At 34.5% G+C, this 15369-nt stretch overlaps 1 protein-coding gene across 2 annotated transcripts in view; it reads right to left on the minus strand.

The window, feature by feature from the left end:
- The window catches only part of PHIP (pleckstrin homology domain interacting protein), a 117415-nt gene that overhangs the window by 78081 nt on the left and 23965 nt on the right, over window positions 1–15369 (minus strand). For both annotated transcript variants that reach the window (XM_037519991.2, XM_037519990.2), the window contains exons 7-9: window positions 13926–14086; window positions 2621–2842; window positions 2259–2359 (exon numbers count right to left, since the gene is read on the minus strand). In XM_037519991.2, the coding sequence (XP_037375888.1) occupies window positions 2259–2359; window positions 2621–2842; window positions 13926–14086 (484 nt within the window). The remainder of the gene's footprint in view (window positions 1–2258; window positions 2360–2620; window positions 2843–13925; window positions 14087–15369) is intronic.

Here is a 15369-nt window from a genome sequence, read left to right on the forward strand (position 1 = left end):
AACAATGTGAGTATAATTTTGTGAAACTATTTTTATTCTTAATGCTAATTTGAACATTGCTAATGATTTTTTCTTCTCTCAGAAAGCAACACAGGAAAATACAAAGGTACCCTAATTAGATCCGTAAGGAGGTTAAAAAAAAAAAAAAAATCAGATCCATAAGGAGAACAACAATTAGCCAAAGGAAAACAACTATAAACTATTGCTAATACCTATATTTTAGTGAAATATTTCAACTTTTGTCTAAGTATCTATAAAGTCCATAATATTCTAAACACTATGAATGCAACTAGTGTTTTCTCCAAAGAACCATGTTTTTGATCACAACTATTTTTTTCAGTTTTATTAAGTTATTCAAGCTGCCGTGACTCCCCAATGCCCTGCCATGAGACATTCTAAAGGAATGCTCATAAAGTCTTCAAAACATTTAAATACTACTGTTTTAAAATAGCAAATATGTATACAAATTACTTAATTAAACAACTCAACTTGCATTGATAATTTATAAAGAGTCAAAGATAATAATTCTTATGTACCTTTTAATCTGAATTACTCCCATGAGAGCAGAAAAAGACCAATGTAGAATCACTGGATACACTACCCCCTCAATCATACATTTATGGAATAAACACAGTCCTTTCTCTTCCCACTACAAGCACCTGAGAGGTAGCATGGTGTAAACCACACAGTACCAAAGAAGGGAAGTGTTCTAGTACTGGCTTTGCCAATTAAACTTCTATGAGGTGGGAAAAAGAAAACTTTATTTTTTAGGACAATTACATGTACAGAAAAATTGAGTAGCTAGTACAGACAGCTAATTTATACCCCTCAGCCCCCTTCCTACACAGTGTCCTGTATGATTATTAACATCTAGCATTAGTTTGGTACGTTTGGCATAACAATGAGTGAATATTGATGCATTATTAACTAAAGTCTGTCATTTTACTTAGTTTTTACTTAATGTCCTTCTTTTACTTTCTTTCTTTATGACGTCTCATTTTATATACAGGGAGAGCAAAGTGAACCCACTCTGCCCTGTGGACTTCATATATATGTACAGGGATATGAGCCCACTCAGCCCTTATGGGATAATATGTAGGGATCTGGATATACCCCACCGTGTTCACATATAGGGATTGGGTTAATTAACCTATGCAGCCCTGTGGGTTTCATTTAGAGGGATACTGATATGCCCTACAGCTTAACATGGTTCATATATTAGGATAGGCATATGAACACACTGAGCCATGGCGTTTCCATGTTGTACAGGCACATGAACTCATACATACTGGTGGGTTTCATATACAATGATAGTGATATGCACCCACACAGTCCCATCGGGTTCATATGTTGGGATAGGTAAGGAAAAACTTAAACAAGCAGAAATTCATTTAACCTTTTTAATGCCTCAATAACTTGAATCAAAAGACACTATTGTTCCACAAACTTTTTGATAAACGAAGGTCTTAATTTAGGTGAAAGCACAAATGCAAAATGCTGAAATGGAGTAGAGGGGAGAAGAATGCCTCTTACATGAATATCATTTCCTAAGTTTCCCTAGATCTATAATAAAATCTAAAGTTTGTAGATTTTGTAACAAATAATTACAATTCTTCTAATGAACATCTTTAGGAACTCTAAGATTATGTCCTCTTAGCAACAGAAGGAGCTCTGGAGGTAAAACTATTCAATGATCAGAAAGAAGAGGTAATAAGGGCCTCTCTGGTGGTGCAAGGGGTTAAGACGCAACCTATGGAGCTATCCGCAGCCACTGAACATGAGTTCGATCCCCAGTCAGCCAGGGAGTGACCCACATGGCGCAGCAGACCTCTCCTGACTTGCCCACTGCTCCCCTCAGCAGTGTACTTTGGTCAATCTGCCTGTCCTATTCCCCACTGTCTCTGGTGAATCTTCTCACCCCCACACCTCTGGCCTGTACCCCAGTTCTTGTATGCATAAATAAATAAATCTTAAAAAAAAAAAGAAGAGGTAATAGGACATCTATTAAAGGAGAGAAGTAGAGACAGAAAAAGAGGTAAGAAAAAAGAAACACGTTAACAGGAGAAAACTTTCTTTGAAGCATGAAAAAGGAAAGGGAAGCATAAAAATGAAAAGAGGTCAGTAAAGAGTTAAAATGAATTAGCTATTTACTTATTTAAAAAAAATTAATTGCTTCACATTGTCAACTACTTTATACTTCTGCAATTTCAACCATTAAATTAAACATATTTGTACTATGAAATAAAGGAGCAACTGACTTTATTTTAAGTGTCCCGGCATCCCACAGCCAAAAACAAATAGTGCCATCTGCCCCAGTAGAAGATAGGTATCTCTTTGAGCCATTGCACAATGGTGAGAACTGAAAAACAAAGGGGAAAAAATCCTTACAAGAAGAATGACACAGTCTAAATAATGAATCACTTTTTACCATAGTAATTAACATAACAGAAAATACCAAAATTGACAAAGGTCTTGCATATCATGTTAATATTTATAAAGAAAATAGGTGAATACACTTTTAAAATTTTAGTTGTCTTTATGCAATGGATTATACAAGTAATTCTTAAAATTTACATTAAATGATTATCAAAAAGGACTTTACAGGGATTTAAATAATTACCTGTAGTGATGTTATAGACGCACTGTGGCCCTGAAGAACAGCCAAAGGTGCACATGTTCGAAGACACCAGACTCGGATCATTTTATCACAACTTCCAGCTGCTATCATAGTATTCTCATAGTTTACAGCCATGTCTGATATTTCAGCAGCATGTCCTCTTAACGTAGCCAATAACCTCCCATCATCTGTAGCCCAGATTTTCACAAGGCAGTCATCAGATCCCTTAAAATAAAAATCAATATTAACAGAATTTACTGTATACATTTTAATTCAAATTCTTTACACATTAAGAAATCCTATCTGTTGGGCCTCCCCGGTGGCGCAGCGGTTGAGCGCTGGCTTGCGAAGCTGCCCGCAGCCTCTGTGGCGCCGGTTTGATCCCCGGCTGCTCCCCGGCCACCGGAGGAGGGTCCCACATGGCGCGCAGACCTCTCCTGCCGCCCGCTGCTCCCCTCAGCAGTGTACTTCGGTCCTTCTGCCTGCTCTGCTCCCTGCTCTGGCTCTGGTGAATTCTCTCACCCTCCCGCGCTTCTGACTGTACCCAGTGCATGTATAAACGAAAACAAAGAAAGAAAGAAAGAAAGAAAGAAAACATGCCTCTATAAAAAAAAAAAAAAAAAAAAAAAAAATTAAAAAAAAAAAAAAGAAATCCTATCTGTTATGTTCACTTCCCAACAAATCGATTTTTAAGTATGAAAAGTACTAAATACTTGATTAGAAATTGTTCTCTACACAAGGCTCTTTATTTAATTAGAGCAATCACTTACAAGAATGCCTGCATGCCCACTATTCAAAAGAAGTAGTGGGATGTTTCCAGTAACTAAACATTTATCTATGGCCCCCTACCCACCAGGCAAGGTAATCTTTATCTGGATTTTTGTGGAAAACTTTTATTTCTGAAGTAACAAAGTTCTAACAGAAAAAAAGAAAAATGCAATACACTAGTTTCTAATTCTAGCTATGTTATTATGTTATATAAAAATGAAAACAAGTTAATTTGAGGCTTTTTCTCCTAGGAAGTTGAATAGCATAATACCTATGAATTTCCCATCATTGATCTTCAGTTAAATATATATGTAAAACCACCCAAAACCATTAATCAGAAAAAATTATTTTTTTCTGTAAGAAGTCGAATACATGAATCACTTGTTCGTTCTACAGCAACATAAATTCTGAAAAAGAAAAACTGCATAGTTTCCTCTGAATAATTATATTTACAAAAAACATTTTAATTTCATAGTCAGTGTATAGCTTAAAATTTTTAGGTTTTCTTTCTCTACTTTTCCTTACTCATCTTATAGATGAACGTTTACACTTAACCTATCTCTCCCTTTTTAGTTATGAAGTTTTAGTTGTACCAAAAAAAGAATAGTATCATAAACCCCACACATATATCCTTTTCCCAGATTCAAAACTTATCAATATTTTTGCCTCATTTTCTCTAGTCTTTAACATAAAATTAAAATAGGAAGCACAAACTTATGCAATGGTTAAAGGTTGTAGTTTAACTAAGGATACATGTTAAAATTCTTTATAATCTTCCAATCTATTTTTTTTTTAAAAAATCTGACATTAGAAAGTATTTACGGAATCTACAAAGTGATATAGACACGTTAGTTGCTTCATACTGACAACAGATAAGCCATGATCACTGACACAGTATTAATAGAATAGGCGATATGCTGTATCCAAAATCAGACTTTGTCAATATTACCCAGGAAACAATTAACTATAAAATCAGCTGCTCTGATAAGGACCTGATGCAAAGTAAATGGATTACCAGCCAGGAAAGAATAATAAAAATTAGTTTTGGTAAATTATCTCCATTAAATGCTGGCATTCCTGTCATTCACTTAATGTCAGGATCTTCATCTATAAAAGGAAAAAGTTAAATTGGATGATCTCTAAGATTCTGCCCACCTTTAAAATTTGGTGAGTCATGCATTCTTTCTCCATCTGCCTTGTGATTAAATATGTTCTAAACACTGGATATAAAAGGCTGAGATACAGAGACAGTATTCCTGTCCTTATGAAACAAGGCAGAAGGGTGCAAACGCAGTAACATTTCCTAAGTGCTTAACTATTAATCAATAGAGATCCAAACAAGGAAGCGGTTTTATTGAAAGGATGGAGGGGTAGAACCTGGAAAGAATGCAGAAGCAGTAATGCTTAGTTTTATCACAAAGAGGCAAGGCAGTATAGTAGCTTAGAACACAGACTCTAGAGTAAAATGTCTGGGTTCAGGACCTGGCATGATCTCTCTCTAGATATTTGATGTTGGGAAAATTACATATGCTTATTGGCCCTCAGTGTTATTTGTACCTACCTCACAGGTAGGTACTCTTTCAAAACATAGCATCTCTTCCAAAATATAGTATCTGGTACATGGTAAAAGCTATGTATGGACTATCTACTATCGCTGCTTTTGCTAGTAGTAGTATTCCTAAACATACTTTAATAATATTTTTATTATTCTAAAAAGAACAAATGACAACTAAAAAGAAAAACACAATCTAAGTCATAAACATTTAATAGTTAGAAATTAAGGGAAGTACAAGTATCTGTAAACTAAGTCAGAGTGAAGGCCATAAGGATGAGTCAAGGAAAAATTGCAAAGGACCTTTTCTGGTATGGACCTCTTAGGTTTATCAAGTAAGTGATTATCAGGATCAGATACAGTTTTCCAAAGGTCATCAATGTGAATTAGGCTAGAAAATGCTGATGAGTTGAAAATTGTTGAAACAGTATAGACAGCAGAAAAAAATAAGTGAAAATAACACTGAGATTACTATAGAAGACATCAGAAGAGACAGATAAAACAGCTGTTTGAGAAATACCATGGATGAAAATTACATTACTGCTATAATTATTATTTAGTAATCTCAGCAATTTAACATTACTTCATAGTTTTGTTCTATTTAGGAAATGCTTTAAAAAAAACAATATGCACATTCCCTACCTGTGTGTATTATCCCAATTAACTTTTATTTCCTCCATTGAATTGTTGGAGAAATTCTTTTCAGGAAGATCTTTTTTTACCATTCTCTTCTATTCTATGACTTATAGTATGCTGTGCTTATCTTCACCCTTGCTCAGCAGAATTTCAAACAGAACTTTAACGCATACTTTGGCAATTTCTATCTCATACATCATTACTTGTGATCACTAATTCATTTCTATGGAAGCTAAAGATGACCTGACAAGTTCAACAAAGTTCTTTTAAATTGACAAATACAAATTTATATAAGTTGAAAAAATTTTGCAGAAAATTAAATTTACTGGGAAAGCATCTTTAAACACATTATAAATATGTTCAAATTCAATATGGAAAGATAAGTTAAAAATGGGATAAATGATTTTTTAAAAAAATACAAAATACAGACAAGAATTTAAAGAGATGAACTTTCTTTCCAAAAACTACCTCAAATGCTAGTAAGATTAATAATAACCCAAAAAGTAGGACATTGTAGTCTTTCAAACACAATGATAAAAAAGAATTACAGACATTAAAATAAAAGGAATATTATGTAAATGATAAAAGGGATGCTATCAACAGCAAAAGTGCAGGAGGCTGGCATTGGCTAGGAGGAATAAATAGATGCATGAAAGAGAAAGAGGGATGGTAGCAACAGAAATTTTAAAATAAACAAGAAAGTACTTATTCTATCCTTAGCAAGTAAAACAAATAACTGAGGGGTATTTTCCTAAAAGGGAAGGAAAGGGTTAACAAAAGAAGGAAAAACAACAAAGAAAATTAAAGTTTTAAAATGTGCTGGAATGAGAAGAATAGAATCTATAAGTAAGTATGAAAGTCCTGCTACACTTGGAAGGCAAGAATTTAGAACTTCAACTGACAAATTTTTTGGCAATGCTATGAAGCCTAGGGGGAAACAAAGTGGTCATGTCTTTTCAGTAACATTTAGATGCTACTGCCAGAGCTGGGGATTGGTAAAGTGAGAAAAGTTGGGGGCATACAGTACAAATGGAAGTAACAAGGAAACCAAGCTAGAAAGATTTTATCTAAGTTAACAGAGGATTTTAAGTCTATTAAGAAATTTGGATTTGGGCCTCCCCCAGTGGCGCAGCGGTTGAGCACTGGGCTGTGAAGCTGCCCGCAGCCTCTGCAGTGCCGGTTCGATTCCCGCCCCCGGAGAGGGTCCCACATGGCGAGGCAGACCTCTCCTGGCGCCAGCTGCTCCCCTCAGCAGTGTATTTCGTCAGTCTGCCTGTTCTGTTCCCTGCTCTGGCTCTGGTGAATCCTCTCACCCTCCTGCGCTTCTGACTGTACCCAGTGCTTGTATAAAGAAAGAAATCTTAAAAAAAAAAAAAAATTTGGATTTAATCTGGTAAGGTGTAGTAAAGAATTTTAAACACACAAGATCACTATATATTAGCCACAAGTTCTAATTCCATAAGCAAAGTGCAAAACCGAAAATGCTTCTTTGAAATTCATTTTTAAATCAAATTATAACCTTAAACTAGCATTGAATGCCAAACAAGCAAAAGTATCAGTGGATCAGCAGTTTCATTTTTCAATAATGTAAGACTGTCATAACTGTTCTGAGTGTTCCTCTAAACAAATTATGTGCTTCTTTTTTCCAAACCTACCATAAACTGAAACAAAAAGTCACAACAAAAAGAATGTGTAGCTTTAGCTAACTGATAATCCCCAAACAAAATATAACACTAAATTTACTTTTTGTGCCCTTTTTTTTATGTCAAAATTATCTTGCTAATGCTAAGACAAAGACAAGGAAACTGAAAGAGTACCTTTCTCTATTCAGGAGGTAAGTGTAAATGTTATTTGTGTTAAAAAAAAAAAAAAAAGCATGGTAAGAACAGGTATGTGGTTTGAAGTACCCTACAAATTTGCTTGTTCTATCACATCTAAAACAGTCACACCCATACTGATATATGTTCCTTTAAAACAGCAATATACTTTGTAGCTTAAGACAGAAAAAAGTTGAATCAGACATTTACTACAGAATCACTATTATTTCTTTTAATATTTCCAGGAGACTACAGAGATAGTAGCACCAATGTCCTCTTAGACTGCAGGTAATCACTATTTTTTGTCTATTCAATGAAAGTTTCTATTTTGTGAATGCATTCCTTTTAGAAACTGCAAAGTTTCATCAAAATAAAGTTTTGGGAGGTAAAATTCTGAAAAAACAAAACTGGCATTCTCCACAGATAAAGCTTAGGCAATGTCTTGTAGGCATCTCTGACTTACATAAGTTCCGCAGGTATCTGCTACATGATTTTCTACATTGTCACTCACTTGTGTATTAAAAATTCTCCTTAAAGTCTAGCCAAAAAAGTCCTATCTAATGATATGATAATTTTATTAAACAATTTTGGGCACAGGGCTTTCAATTGCCTAAATTTTCTGCAAAAAGTAAAACAGAACCTAAAGTCTATCCTACCACCAGCAAATTTAATAGTATCTGGAAGGTAAATTTTAAAGGGCTTGACTGAACTACTTATGCACTTATTAATTTAAACTAAAATCTAGAAGACTGGAGGTGACAACCGTGTGAACTGTTCAATGATGAAGAAAGTACTTTCCATAACAGAGCAATGAATGATAAAGAAAGCTGACTTCAGCTAGCAAAAAACTGCATCCATTTGAAAACAGTACAGGTTACTTCTGCCCCGATAATCTTAAAAGTAGAAAGTAGATCTTTAAACCTTTTCCTGCTAAAAGAGATGCATCAATCACTAAAATCAACCAAAGATTACTATTTTGACGTGAAAATAAAAAGTAAGATGTGACTTTCAAATTTAATTCTCTTTAAGAATTCAACATTCCTTGGCAGAATAAACAAATTTTAATTTCTCTTGCTACTATCACACAGCATTATGAGTCAGATTTCATTTTTTAATGTCATTCTAACAAACAGAACTAAATGCTAAACACATCAAGTATATTGTCATGCATATTATAATGTCATTTTCTTAATGAAGCTATACAAAAGTAGCCTGCTTTTCAGGCAGTTCAAAATTTCTTGTAATTAAAATTTAGTTCAATTTTTTTTAAAGAGGCAAATTATTTTCTTTTTCTTAACCAATCTAACTTTCTTACCATCCCGTTTCATACTCCTTACAAATTACCTTAAACTACAGTATCAATCATTTCAACAAATGCCCAGTTTTCTCACTCCCTTGTTCCAGTTTTCTCACTCCTTTGTCTACTCCCTTGTCCAACAACTAATGACTTACTTTATATTAATCAAATTGTTACTTGCTATGATCCTGCCCTCAGGTTACAAAAGAGAAACACATCAAATCTGCCAACACTGCCCAAAACAGAATTCTTTATTATTGGGGAAACTAATGTCAATCAGCAATCTTTTTCTCCTTCCTGACTAGTCCTTAATACATCACTCTCTTACTATTATTAGTCAGGATTTACCACTCACCTCTAAAACCCCAACACCATTCTCTGACGAGATAAACTATTTCACACTGAAAAGTAGAATCTATTCATTGCAAACCTATCTTTCTAAATATCCCAAATAAATTGTTCTTTATCCCACCCACCTTCATTTAAACATTTGCCATTCTCCTTGAAGACTACTGCATATAATTTATCTCCTCTCCTACCTCCTAGATATTCCGCTTGACAGTTTTTCACAAATTTATCTTCCTATGAATTATACTATAGCTCTCCATTACCACCAAACTTACTGAACTCACTATTGTTCCTAACTATCTCCTGTGCACTTTTAAAAAATAATTTTGTATTTCAAACTTACAGAACTTTCAGTAAAAGTTAATAATGTCTTCCATAAAATCATCACCCAGATTCATCAACTATTATCAACTCAGTACATTGCTCTATCACCACCTTTTCACCCTTCCTTTTCTCTCTGCCTCTCTCACATTTATACATACACACCCAACAACCCATTACCATTAGTTCTTTCTGTACCATTTAACAACAGGTTGCAGATGTGATGCTCCATCACTTCTAAATTATCCTTTATGTATTTCTCTAAAACTGGACATTCATCAACATTAAGTTGGGAAATCATAATGAATAAAACTATCATCCAATCCACAGGCCCCATGCAAATTTTGTCAACTATTCAGACAATGGATAGTTGACCCAGGATCTCTGAAGGATGATGCTAAAGCTATGTATGTCTATCTAACATTCCTTCATAACCAGATCTGGGTCGTACTCTCTTGGTAGGAATCTCAAAGACAAGACGCTGTGTTTTTCTCAGTGTACCACCTTCAGAGGTGACAAAATGTCAACCTATCTTAAAAGTAAATTTAACTTTTTTTAAAAGATTTGTTTATTTATGCATACGAGAACTGGGGTACAGGCCAGAGGTGTGGGGGGCTAAAGGATCCACCAGAGACAGAGTGGGGAACAGAACAGGCAGAGTGACTGAAATACACTGCTGAGGGGAGCAGTGGGTGAGACAGGAGACGTCTGCTGCACCATGTGGATTTCTCCCTGGCCAAGGACAGAACTTGTGCTACACAGGATGGTGATAGCTTGTCTTTACCCCTGCGCCATCAGGGAGGCCCAATAAATTTAACTTTGTTATCTTAGTGTTTTCAAGGTTCCTCCCCTATAAAGTTGCAATCTTCCTGCTTATTGGTCAGTATCTTATGGGGACATACTGGAAGATTATGCAAAGATCTTTAAACCATGATCCCCTATCAGTCTTAGTTTCCACAGACATCAAACATATGAATTAACTATCAATATGATGGTAGTTTCTTTCTACAATTATCAGTTGGCATTCTACTGTAAACAAGACTCTTCCCCTCTTCCACATATTCATTTTACTTATTTAAATCGGTACAGATTCATGGATATCATTTAATCAATAATAATCAGACAGACAAGGCCCCATGTTTTCCTTAAAGAGCTTAGTTAAAAAATACAATAAAACCCAAATTAAAAAAAAAATACATTTCAGATATTGATATATATTTAAAAAGTATATAGCAGAGAATAGGACAGACAATGGTGGAATAGTCTCTAAGAAAGTAGTATGTGAACAGAGAACTGTTCAGTCCCAGGAATAGCTTGGAGAAGACAACGCCAAACAAAGGAAACAGTACAAGTCAGAAGTACAGAAAAAGAACAGTGTAAATAAATGAATTTGTCTTACGGACATTTCTATGTATTTTCCCTAATAAAGTCTAAGTTTCTTCCTGTATTTCTAGTTAACTGGTTAATTTACTCACTATGTGTTTTATGCCTACTATATGCACCAGATACTCTGTTAGGCACAACAAATCTAAAAAGGCTTAAGAAACTGTCTTTGTTTTTAAAGGAGTTCAACATTAGACAAAGAGACTTTAGACAAATTCACTAACACTGCAGGGAAGCATAAAATAATAACATTAAGTTCAAGGAGAGTACTCCACAATCAGAAAACATCCTATCAATTTTTTGTCAAGCTTTTTGAAAGATTAGTCTACATTAAATCTCTTCCATTTTTCAATTCCCAATCCCTCAGCAGTGCACTGCAATTTCGCTCCTATTCCTAATACCAAAATAAAACATTTTTTTTCACATCATTAATGGTCTTGCCAAAACCAAAAGATGTCTTTTAGTTCAAATTTTACTTTAAGTTTTAACCTTTCATAAAATACTAATCCCTCTGGTTCTTCAGATATCACTTCTTTTTTTCTCTGGCCTCTCATGCAGCTGTTTGTTAAGTCTCAATTATTGACTCTCTTCTTTTGTCTGCTTAAGAGTTTAAGTTTCTGCCTCCTTACATTACACACATTCAAGAAAATATAACTTCCATATTCAATGATTCCCAAGCTGAAACTTCTAGCCTACATCTCTCCCAAGTTCCTATCGACTACTGAGCATTTCTATCTGTCTATCTGCATAAATATCTCAAATTCAACATGGTCCACCTTCACAACTTCTCCACTTAAATCACTACATCACAAGAAATGACAGGAATTTGTAAGCAGTTATACAAGTAAAAAACATGCTGACCCATACTCTTACCTCTCTGATTCCTTCCTACATTCAAATAAATCTCTTAAATCTACAAACTCTTTTCTTAATCTGTTAATTCCATTCCTACTTCCTGTATGTTTCTGTGCTCAAATCTTGATGTTTTCTTTCATGGATTACTGCCATAATCTTTTCACCAATTCCTCTGTATGTAAACTTAGTTTTAATACATCTTCTACAATAATGCCCAAGGGATGATTAAAATTCTACGTATTCTTCTATCTAAATCTGTCATTTTCTTCCCACTGACTTCAAGAAAGAAACCCATTCCTTAGTATTTCACAAAAAGATCTTGATGATTTTGATCCCTAAATCTTCAACATTCAGTTCAACACATGCTGAACTCAACGTACTGTTTCTTTACTAACTTTCCCTTACCATAGAAAATTAAACACCTATCTCCCATTGTACCTCAGTATTTTCTGCAGTCTCTATTAAACTTCTTAGCACACTGTATCAATATTATCTACTGACCATGTATGTGAACTCTCCAGGGAAAGATAGTATGTCTTTAATTCTATATCCTAAGTCTTTAGAGTAGTGTCTGGGTCTTGACACACAGAAGTTTGTTAAATCATGCATCAACTACTAAGTCCTTATTATAACCTTTTATACTTTTCTGCCTTAACTTGAAAAGACATACATTTTATGTTTCTGAAAAAAGGTGGCAAACTTTTTTCTATGGTCCTTAATTGAATATAATTTTTCTCAATAATTCTTTTAAAAGAATTCTTTTAAATATTAAAAATACCAAATTTATTTTGTTTTGAGAGTTGAATTTAATTATCAGTATAACAAATTTGAAAAGGCTAATAACTGTAATGTTCAATTAACTTTCGAGAGCAAATTACTGTTGTAGGGATATCAAGCACTTTAGCAAATATAAATACTAACTTTCCACACTGAAAACATAACCTCTGTCAGAAAGTATAAAAAATTGCACTTTTATTTTGCTTCATAGAGAACAATGGAGACAAAAGAGAAGGTGAAAGGAGAGAATCCTGACATAGGAAATGGTCTGCAAGTGTCTGAAGTGGAGGAGAGTCAGGGAAAATATATGTATAAAAATTATATCCCACATCCTGCTGTTTAGCTATTTTACAGATGACTGGGTGTATGTGTAGAGAAGAAATAGATATAAATAAATCTTAGTTTACAAGCATATTTACTTAAAAGAGGAATCTATAATTGTCACAACTATGTAAAATTCACAGCTGCTCTCTTCAAAGACAGAGATAGGAATTTCTATTTTAACTTCCATTTCCCCTTTTATTTCAAAGGAAGTTAAGGATCTGCGAATGAATGCATACCTTCACCCCACAGAATAGTATTTAATCATAACACAGCCAAAAAATGTAATAAGCATCACCCTGAGTGGATGTAGTGAAGTACCAAAAAATAAAAAAATTTCCAAAGTAATTTTCTCACTTAGAGCCAAAAAGCTTTTTTCCATTCAACAAGTTAAAAGAAGTAGTAACAAATAAGCTCACAGCCTCTTTGAACATAACATCAGATATATTAAAGAATGAGGTGTTAAGAATAGAAGGTAATAAATAAGTAAAGCAAATTAGATATGCTCAGAACTTTTCTATCTTTTTTAAGGGAAATTTCCCAGAGACTAGCAAGTTGTTTTCTTTTTTTCTTTCTTTCTTTTTTTTAAGATTTATTTATTTATTTATACAAGCACTAGAAGCGCAGGAGGGTGAGAGAATTCACCAGAGCTAGAGCAAGGAACAGAACAGGCAGGCTGACGAAGAAATACACTGCTGAGGGGAGCAGCGGGCGCGACAGGAGAGGTCTGTGGCGCCATGTGGGACCCTTGCCGGTGGGCGGGGATTGAACCGGCTCTGCAGAGGCTGCGGACAGCTTCGCAGCCCAGTGCTCAACTGCTGTGCCACCAGAGGAGGCCTACTAGCAAGTTGTTTTCTACAGGTAATATAAAGATACATTTAATAATCTCCTATAATTGGCTTAATACAATTTGAAAATGCACTTGGATTAGAATTAAAATTATTTTATGATATTTTACAGCAAATAAAACTGAGTATTTGATAAAGGCTAGGAATTACATTTTATCTGTGAAGTTGTACCATAATATATATATATAACTGTGTTACAAGTATTTCAGGAACTTTCCAAACTTGGATAAAGTTCAACTTTTAAGTAAAATCTTCTGTAATAGCAAGCTGTTGTAACTAAATTTCCAGTTTTTCACTAAAAGAGTAAACATTCTATTTCAAATTCAACTATAAGTAAAGAATTTCCAGTTCTATATATGAATTAAGATTTTAAAAAATTACTTACAGTAAATATCCGTCTGCCAGTTCGATCAAAAGTTACACAGTACACAGATGACAAGTGTCCAAGAATTCGTTTATGCATTTTCATGTGCTGATACACAGCAGTTGGAACAAGTTTCTCTAGCCTGTATTTCCCATTCAGCTTCCTTGAAAATAACGTATCCGCTACAAAGAAAAGGGGGTGGGGGAATCAGTAAAATTCAGAAGTTAATTTTCTTAATTATCACCTTTACAGCATTCACATTTTTAATAATGCCAACTTCTCATAAGTTGGTTAAAGATAAATATGTTCTCTAGGGGGCCTGCCCGGTGGCCCAACAGGTTGAGCACAGCTGTGAAGCTGTCTGCAGCCTCTGCAGCACAGGTTCGATCTCAGCAGGCCTACCACGTGGCCCGGCAGACCCCTCCTGTCTCGCTGGCTGCTCCCTTCAGCAGTGCTTTCGGTCTGTCTGCCTATTTTGCTCCCCACTGTCTCTCTAGTGAATCCTCTCACCCTCCTGTGCCTCTGGCCTGTACCCCAGCTATTGTATAAATAAAAAATAAATCTTAAAAAAAAAAAAAAGCAGCTAAACAGTCAGATAAAGACAAGATAAGCTAAAGAAAAAAAGGATGTTCTCTAACAGATTCTTGTTAAAAGTTAAAAGTCTTCAAAATAGTTAACAAAAGCACATTATTTCATTTGAGATAAATTAAGCAATGTTACCCTCATCCTACAAAAAGCAAATTCAGCTAAATGACCTGCCAAGATGTCACAAAGTAAAGCAAAAAGTAAGAATTAAAATTCGAGTTCATTATTCCTTGGCGAATGCTTTTTAAAAAACAAAATCATTTTATGTGATTTTACCTACTTAAAAAATTCTGGTATTTTTTTTTTCAAAATCAGTTAAAATTGGATGTAGTGATTTTATTTTTTGCCAGCCAGCAATTCTTGAACACTCTAAATTTGACACATCAAATGATGTCCAAATGAAGACTGAGGAATAATTCATTGCACTATTCAAAAAAAATAACTGAACTGGGGATTTTGCCAAACATCTGTATTCCTTCTCTAGAACCTATTAGCTATCTTTTTTCAACTTATTCCTTTTAACCATCTTTCAAGATATAACTGAGATTTATCTGTTCTGCCCCAAAGTCTGATGTGCTGACTCCAGCACAAAATTTTGTCTTCCATCTAAATGACTACTGTACTTGTTTTCTATTCTGTAATTATGGACAAAGATTGTGTACTCTGTATGTTGACTGATCTGCAGGCATAATATTCACGTATAAATTACCTTTTAATAAATTTGCGTTTTTTGTGATGGTGACTGCCATCAACATTGAATAGTAAAGCATAAGAGTTTCTCACTTGAATTCAGTCTCAAATACACATACACGCACACACACTCTCTCTCTACTATTTAACCTAGGTTTAGAGCAATTACATGCTAAAGCTAATGATACAC

This window comes from Talpa occidentalis, unplaced genomic scaffold (assembly GCF_014898055.3).
Source record: "Talpa occidentalis isolate TD23 unplaced genomic scaffold, MPIMG_talOcc4v2.1 talOcc4.2, whole genome shotgun sequence".
NCBI classification, from domain to species: Eukaryota; Metazoa; Chordata; class Mammalia; order Eulipotyphla; family Talpidae; genus Talpa; species Talpa occidentalis.